The 8,723-nt window shown below is 50.0% G+C and overlaps 1 protein-coding gene across 1 annotated transcript in view; it reads right to left on the reverse strand.

Moving 5' to 3' along the window:
- Positions 1 to 245: 245 nt before the first annotated feature.
- Positions 246 to 8,723, reverse strand: part of LOC124011574 (PDZ and LIM domain protein 7-like) — a 104,629-nt gene continuing 96,151 nt past the window's right edge. Inside the window, exons 12-14 of the mRNA XM_046325031.1 lie at positions 6,575 to 6,695; positions 2,020 to 2,135; positions 246 to 781 (exon numbers count right to left, since the gene is read on the reverse strand). Of these exons, the coding sequence (XP_046180987.1) occupies positions 695 to 781; positions 2,020 to 2,135; positions 6,575 to 6,695 (324 nt within the window). The 3' untranslated portion in view covers positions 246 to 694. The remainder of the gene's footprint in view (positions 782 to 2,019; positions 2,136 to 6,574; positions 6,696 to 8,723) is intronic.

Here is an 8,723-nt window from a genome sequence, read left to right on the forward strand (position 1 = left end):
GGTTCAACTTTTTTTTTAAAAGGCACTTAAAAGTGAAATGAACGAGGTTGAGATTAGAAGGGGCTGAGCCTGACATTTCACCAGACTAATAGGCATTCCCCAAACACAGTTGACCATTGCACACTGGAGTACAGGATGACCTGTGACCAACAGGTGGTTATCACCACAATCACAGAGGGAAGAATGACACACACATATATATATATATATATATATATATATATATATATATATATATATATATATATATATTCACTGACAATACATAGAGTTAGAGTTAGAGAAGCTAAGGCTTGAAATGACTCCGTTTGTAATAACACTACACACAATAGTAAAAATGTCTCACTTCGTTATACCATTACATTTGATACTAGAGTAACCTGCTATGAGTAACAACAGTAGAGTAACCTGCTATGAGTAACAACAGTAGAGAAACTAGGCGATTAAGGTCAGAAAGGTTAACATCTACATTCCTTTAGCTCTTAGTGAAGGGAGCCAGTACGGGATGCATTTGGAAAGTCCAGGGATAGAAGTTGAAGGATGAGGTACAGCTGAATCTATCTGTAGCTGAGCGATAAGTGAGGATCTGACGCACTGATGCTGTCTGGTTTGCAGTGGAGTGGCGATTAACTCTACAGGTCTTCAGGGTTCAGAGAATGGTGAAGGTCTCCTGTCTGAACCACCTCTCTCCCTCTCAGACGGGAGTGAAGGCATGGCCTTTACACAGTGGCTTATCCTTCTTAGAGTAGAAGGTCTTTCCTTCCAGGTTGATCTGGCAGAACTGAGAGAGAGCGAGAGCGAGAGCGAGAGAGAGAGAGGGGAGACGGAGGAGGGAGAAAGGCAGGGGGTTAGGTGAGAGAAGAAAGACAGCGAGCTAGAGACGGCGAGCTAGAGAGAGAGTGACAGCGAGCTAGAGCGAGACAGTGAGCCAGAGAGAGAGTGACAGCGAGCTAGAGAGACAGTGAGCTAGAGACAGCGAGCTAGAGAGAGACAGCGGAGAGAGACAGTGAGCTAGAGAGAGACAGTGAGCTAGAGACAGCGAGCTAGAGAGAGACAGAGAGCTAGAGAGAGACAGCGAGCTAGAGAGAGACAGTGAGCTAGAGAGAGACAGTGAGCTAGAGACAGCGAGCTAGAGAGAGACAGTGAGCTAGAGAGAGACAGTGAGCTAGAGAGAGACAGCGAGCTAGTGAGAGACAGTGAGCTAGTGAGAGACAGTGAGCTAGAGAGAGACAGTGAGCTAGAGACAGCGAGCTAGAGAGAGAGTGACAGCGAGCTAGAGAGAGACACTGAGCTAGAGACAGCGAGCTAGAGAGAGACAGCGAGCTAGAGAGAGACAGTGAGCTAGAGAGAGACAGTGAGCTAGAGAGAGACAGTGAGCTAGAGACAGCGAGCTAGAGAGAGAGCGACAGCGAGCTAGAGAGAGAGCGACAGCGAGCTAGAGAGAGACAGAGAGAACGGAGACAGGTAGAGACGTACTGTAGGTTGGACCAGGTCCAGGAGAGACGGGTAGAGACGTAGGTTGGACCAGGTCCAGGAGAGACTGGTAGAGACGTAGGTTGGACCAGGAGAGACAGGTAGAGACGTAGGTTGGACCGGGTCCAGGAGAGACAGGTAGAGACGTAGGTTGGACCAGGAGAGACAGGTAGAGACATAGGTTGGACCAGGAGAGACAGGTAGAGACATAGGTTGGACCAGGAGAGACAGGTAGAGACGTAGGTTGGACCAGGAGAGACAGATAGAGACGTAGGTTGGACCAGGAGAGACAGGTAGAGACGTAGGTTGGACCGGGTCCAGGAGAGACGTAGGTTGGCCCGGGTCCAGGAGAGACAGGTAGAGACATAGGTTGGACCAGGAGAGACAGGTAGAGACATAGGTTGGACCAGGAGAGACAGGTAGAGACGTAGGTTGGACCAGGAGAGACAGGTAGAGACTAATGTAGATGGAGGTGAGGTAGACAGGTAGAGATGAATGTAGATGGAGGTGAGGTAGACAGAGGTCCAGGTGAATCAGGAGACTTACAGCGCAGACGAAGCAGGTGTCGTGCCAACTGTAACCCAAGGCCTCTAGGAATCGGTCCCCAGCATCGATCTTAAAGTCACAGCCATGACACTTAGTACCAAACATCTTCTCATAATCTGCAGGGAGAGAAGGGGGGTTGAGGAGAGACAGAGGAACAAGGGGGGTTGAGGAGAGACAGAGGAACAAGGGGGTTGAGGAGAGACAGAGGAACAAGGGGGTTGAGGAGAGACAGAGGAACAAGGGGGTTGAGGAGAGACAGAGGAACAAGGGGGTTGAGGAGAGACAGAGGAACAAGGGGGTTGAGGAGAGACAGAGGAACAAGGGGGTTGAGACAGACAAGGAACAAGGGGGTTGAGGAGAGACAGAGGAACAAGGGGGTTGAGGGAGACAGAGGAACAAGGGGGTTGAGGAGAGACAGAGGAACAAGGGGGTTGAGGAGAGACAGAGGAACAAGGGGGTTGAGGAGAGACAGAGGAACAAGGGGGTTAAGGAGAGACAGAGGAACAAGGGGGTTGAGGAGAGACAGAGGAACAAGGGGGGTTGAGGAGAGACAGCGGGAGGGGGAAGATTTTTATTTTTTATTTAACTAGGCAATTCAGTTAGGAACAAATTCTTATTTTCATTGATGGCCTAGGAACAGTGGGTTAACTGGTCTAGTGGGTTAACTGGTTGAGGAACAGTGGGTTAACTGGCCTAGGAACAGTGGGTTAACTGGTCTAGGAACAGTGGGTTAACTGGCCTAGGAACAGTGGGTTAACTGGCCTAGGAACAGTGGGTTAACTGGCCTAGGAACAGTGGGTTAACGCTTTAACCACAAGGCCACCTGCCTTTAACCACAAGGCCACAAGGCCACCTGCCTCCCTCCCACCCTCCTCTAACCACTAGGCCACCTGCCTCCCACCCTCCTCTAACCACTAGGCCACCTGCCTCCCTCCCTCCTCTAACCACTAGGCCACCTGCCTCCCTCCCTCCTCTAACCACTAGGCCACCTGCCTCCCTCCCTCCTCTAACCACTAGGCCACCTGCCTCCCTCCCTCCTCTAACCACTAGGCCACCTGCCTCCCTCCCTCCTCTAACCACTAGGCCACCTGCCTCCCTCCCTCCTCTAACCACTAGGCCACCTGCCTCCCTCCCTTCTCTAACCACTAGGCCACCTGCCTCCCTCCCTCCTCTAACCACTAGGCCACCTGCCTCCCTCCCTCCTCTAACCACTAGGCCACCTGCCTCCCTCCCTCCTCTAACCACTAGGCCACCTGCCTCCCTCCCTCCTCTAACCACTAGGCCACCTGCCTCCCTCCCTCCTCTAACCACTAGGCCACCTGCCTCCCTCCCTCCTCTAACCACTAGGCCACCTGCCTCCCTCCCTCCTCTAACCACTAGGCCACCTGCCTCCCTCCCTCCTCTAACCACTAGGCCACCTGCCTCCCTCCCTCCTCTAACCACTAGGCCACCTGCCTCCCTCCCTCCTCTAACCACTAGGCCACCTGCCTCCCTCCCTCCTCTAACCACTAGGCCACCTGCCTCCCTCCCTCCTCTAACCACTAGGCCACCTGCCTCCCTCCTCTAACCACTAGGCCACCTGCCTCCCTCCCTCCTCTAACCACTAGGCCACCTGCCTCCCTCCTCTAACCACTAGGCTATGACATCAGTGATGTCCCAGCGTGTAGGGAAGGGATGAGATCAGTGATGAAGGGATGAGATCAGTGATGAAGGGATGAGATCAGTGATGAAGGGATGAGATCAGTGATGAAGGGATGAGATCAGTAATGAAGGGATGAGATCAGTAATGAAGGGATGAGATCAGTGATGAAGGGATGAGATCAGTGATGAAGGGATGAGATCAGTGATGAAGGGATGAGATCAGTGATGTCCCAGCGTGTAGGGAAGGGATGAGATCAGTGATGAAGGGATGAGATCAGTGATGAAGGGATGAGATCAGTGATGAAGGGATGAGATCAGTGATGAAGGGATGAGATCAGTGATGAAGGGATGAGATCAGTGATGTCCCAGCGTGTAGGGAAAGGATGAGATCAGTGATGAAGGGATGAGATCAGTGATGAAGGGATGAGATCAGTGATGAAGGGATGAGATCAGTGATGAAGGGATGAGATCAGTGATGTCTCTGCGTATAGGGAAGGGATGACATCAGTGATGAAGGGATGAGATCAGTGATGAAAGGATGAGATCAGTGATGAAAGGATGAGATCAGTGATGAAGGGATGAGATCAGTGATGAAGGGATGAGATCAGTGATGAAGGGATGAGATCAGTGATGTCCCAGCGTGTAGGGAAGGGATGACATCAGTGATGAAGGGATGACATCAGTGATGAAGGGATGACATCAGTGATGAAGGGATGAGATCAGTGATGAAGGGATGAGATCAGTGATGAAGGGATGAGATCAGTGATGAAGGGATGAGATCAGTGATGAAGGGATGAGATCAGTGATGTCCCAGCGTGTAGGGAAGGGATGACATCAGTGATGAAGGGATGAGATCAGAGATGAAGGGATGAGAGAGAGGAGGAGGACAGATCGCTCCACATATTTAAATGGATTGCTCCCATTTTCTTTTCCCCATCTCAGGGACTTGAAGAAAGTGGCAGGCTTTATGGACAGCACTCAGAGCGAGCGCGAGCGTGTGTGTGTGTGTGTGTGTGTGTGTGTGTGTGTGTGTGTGTGTGTGTGTGTGTGTGTGTGTGTGTGTGTGTGTGTGTGTGTGTGTGTGTGTGTGTGTGTGTGTGTGTGTGTGTGTGTGTGTGTGTGTGTGTGTGTGTGTGACAGCAGGACAATCCCAGAGAGGTGCTGAGGCTGCAAAATGTTTATCAACGCTGAAGGCATTATTCTGAGTACTCCCTCGGATAACAAAGCAACCCACTCCTGAGCTGTGAGAGTGTGTGAGAGAGACAGCAACAGCGTGTGTGTGAGAGAGATGTATTATGACCCATGAAACCAATCACAGCAGCACAATGGAGAAAGCAGAAGCTCCATTTATAAACTCAGCAACAAAAAAAGAAACATCTTCTCACTGTCAACTGCGTTTATTTTCAGCAAACTTAACAAGTGTAAATATTTGTATGAACATAACAAGATTCAACAACTGAGACATAAACAGAACGAGCAGTATGGCTGCTGGCATTGTCATGCTGGAGGGTCATGTCAGGATGAGCCTGCAGGAAGGGTACCACATGAGGGAGGGTCATGTCAGGATGAGCCTGCAGGAAGGGTACCACATGAGGGAGGGTCATGTCAGGATGAGCCTGCAGGAAGGGTACCACATGAGGGAGGGTCATGTCAGGATGAGCCTGCAGGAAGGGTACCACATGAGGGAGGGTCATGTCAGGATGAGCCTGCAGGAAGGGTACCACATGAGGGAGGGTCATGTCAGGATGAGCCTGCAGGAAGGATACCACATGAGGGAGGGTCATGTCAGGATGAGCCTGCAGGAAGGATACCACATGAGGGAGGGTCATGTCAGGATGAGCCTGCAGGAAGGGTACCACATGCTGGAGGGTCATGTCAGGATGAGCCTGCAGGAAGGGTACCACATGAGGGAGGGTCATGTCAGGATGAGCCTGCAGGAAGGGTACCACATGAGGGAGGAGGATGTCTTCCCTGAAACGCACAGTGTTGAGATTGCCTGCACTGACAACGAGCTCAGTCTGATGATGCTGTGACACACCGCCCGAGACCATGACGGACCCTCCAACTCTAAATCGATCCCGCTCCAGAGTACAGGCCTCGGTGTAACACTCATTCCTTTGACGATAAACATGAATCAGACCATCACCCCTGGTGAGCACAAAACCGTGACCCGTCAGTGAAGAGCACTTTTTGCCAGTCCTGTCTGGTGAGGACCTGCCTTTACAACAGGCCTACAAGCCCTCAGTCCAGCCTCTCCCAGCCTATTGTGGACAGTCTGAGCACTGATGGAGGGATTGTGCGTTCCTGGTGTAACTCGGGCAGTTGTTGTTGCCATCCTGTACCTGTCCTTCAGGTGTGATGTTCAGATGTACCGATCATGTGCAGGTGCTGTTACATGTGGTCTGCCACTGGTCTCCCTGTAGCGCTGTCTTAGGCATCTCACAGTATGGACTTTGCAATTTATTGCCCTGGCCACATCTGCAGTCCTCATGCCTCCTTGCAGCCTGCCTAAGGAACGTTCACACAGATGCGCAGGGACCCTGGGCATCTTCCTTTTGGTGTTTTCCAGAGTCAGCAGAAAGACATCTTTAGTGTCCTAAGTTTTCAGAACTGTGACCTTAATTGCCAACCGTCTGTAAGCTTTTAGTGTCTTAACGACCGTTCCACAGGTGCATGTTCATTAGTTGTTTATGGTTCATTGAACAAGCATGGGAAACAGTGTTTAAACCCTTTACAATGAAGATCTGTGAAGTTATTTGGATTTTTACTAATTATCTTTGAAAGACAGGGTCCTGAAAAAAGGGATGTTTATTTTTCACATCCACACCAAAGGCTGTGAATGTGTAGTACATACAATACTTCTCTAACCTCAAACTATTTTCCCTCTGTTTTGATTGAAAAGTTAGAACCTCACCTCTCTCACAGTAAGGTTCTCCCTCCTCCATATAGAAGGCCTGGTTTCTGATGGGGCTCTTACACGCAGCACACATGAAACACTGGACATGGTAGGTCATCTTCAGAGCATGCATGATATCCTAAACGGAGGAAGGAAGGAAAGGAGGTCAGGCCTCAGCTTACAGGTATATTGTGTCCTGCAAAACTAGCTTGTGGTCCATATTCCTCTCGTCTTGGTGTGTTTGTCCTATTTGTTTTATCCCCTGTCCCCACAGGAAGACTCTTGGCTGTAAATAAGAATTTGTTCTTAATTGACTTGCCTAGTTGGCTGGGTTTTCGGTGCATCGGCAAGACAGAACAGCTGCCTCCGGTAACACTTGATGGGTTGATGGTCTGTGTCTATTTGTCAATAACAGCTGGTCTGCAAAATCTAACATTAAAAGAAGTCTCAAGGTTTTGCTTGCCTGAGGTAGAGTACCTCATGATAAGCTGTAGACCCCACTATTTACCAAGAGAGTGACCGTACGTGCATACCACAACCAGAAGCCATGGATTACAGGCAACATCCACACAGAGCTAAAGGGTAGAGCTGCCGCTTTCAAGGAGCGGGACACTAATCCAGACGCTTATAATAAGGCCCACTATGCCCTCAGACGAACCATAAAACAGGCAAAAGCATCAATACAGGACTAAGATCGAATCACACTACACCGGCTCTGATGCTCGTCGGGTGTGGCAGGGTTCGCAAATTATTACGGACTACAAAAGGGAAGCCCAGCCGTGAGCTGACCAGTGACACGAGCCTACCAGACGAGATAAATTACCTCTTTGCGTGCTTCGAGGCAAGCAACACTGAAACATGCATGAGAGCACCAGCTGTTCCGGATGACTGTGTGATCTTTAAAAAAGTCAACTTTCACAAGGCCAGACGGATCACCAGGACGTGTATTAAGAGCGCTGACCAGTGTCTTCCCTGTCCCTGACCGAGTCTGTACTTCCTACATGTTTCAAACAAAGCACCATATGCCCAAGGAAGCGATGGTAACCTGCCTGATTACTGTCCCATAGCACTTACATCTGTAGCCACTAAATGCCTTGAAAAGAGTGGTCATCAACAGCATCATCCCAGAAACAATGGACTCACTCCCATTCACATACCGGCCCAACAAATCCACAGATGACGCAATCTCTATTTCACTCCACACTACCCTTTCACACCTGGACTCCTGTACTCCCTGTTCACCCACGACTGCGTGGGCAAGCATGACTCCAACACCATCATTAACTTTACCGACGACACAGCGGTCTGATCACCGACAATGATGACAGCCTACAGGTCAGAGACCTGGCAGTGTGGTGCCAGGTCAACAACCTCTCCCTCAATGTGAGCAAGACAAAGGAGATGATTGTGGACTACAGGAAAATAAGGGCCTATGACGCTCCCATTCTCATCAACGGAGCTGTAGTGGAGCAGGTTGAGAGCTTTGAGTTCCTTGGAGTCCACATCACCAACAAACTATCATAGTCCAAACACACTAAGACAGTCGTGAAGAGGGCACGACATTGCCTATTCTCACTCAGGAGACTGAAAAGATTTGGCATGGGTCCCCAGATCCTCAAAAAGTTCTACAGCTGCAACATCTAAAGCATCCTGACAGGTTTCATCACTGCCTGCTATGGCAAATTCTCAGCATCCGACCACAAGGCACTACAGAGGGTAGTGCGTACGGCCCAGTACATCACTGGGGCCAAGCTTCCTGCCATCAAAAGAAGGCTCTAAAAATGGTCAAAAACTCCAGCCATCCTAGTCATAGACTGTTGTCTCTATGACTGTTCTCAACCGGTACCGTAGCGCCAAGTCTAGGTCCAAAAGGCTCCTTAACATCTATTAGCCCCAAGACATAAGACTGCTGAACGCTTAATCAAAATGGCCACCAGACTATTTACACTGACACCCCCCCCCCATTTGTTTTGTACACTGCTGCTACTCTCTGTTTATTATCTATGCAAAGTCACTTCACCCCTACCTACATGTACATATTACCTCAATTACCTCGACTAACTAGCATATTGACTCTGCACCGGTACCCCCTGCTCTGCACCGGTAACCCCTACTCTGCACCGGTAACCCCTACTCTGCACCGGTATCCCCTACTCTGCACCGGTAT

Source organism: Oncorhynchus gorbuscha, linkage group LG23, assembly GCF_021184085.1.
Source record: "Oncorhynchus gorbuscha isolate QuinsamMale2020 ecotype Even-year linkage group LG23, OgorEven_v1.0, whole genome shotgun sequence".
Lineage (NCBI taxonomy): Eukaryota > Metazoa > Chordata > Actinopteri > Salmoniformes > Salmonidae > Oncorhynchus > Oncorhynchus gorbuscha.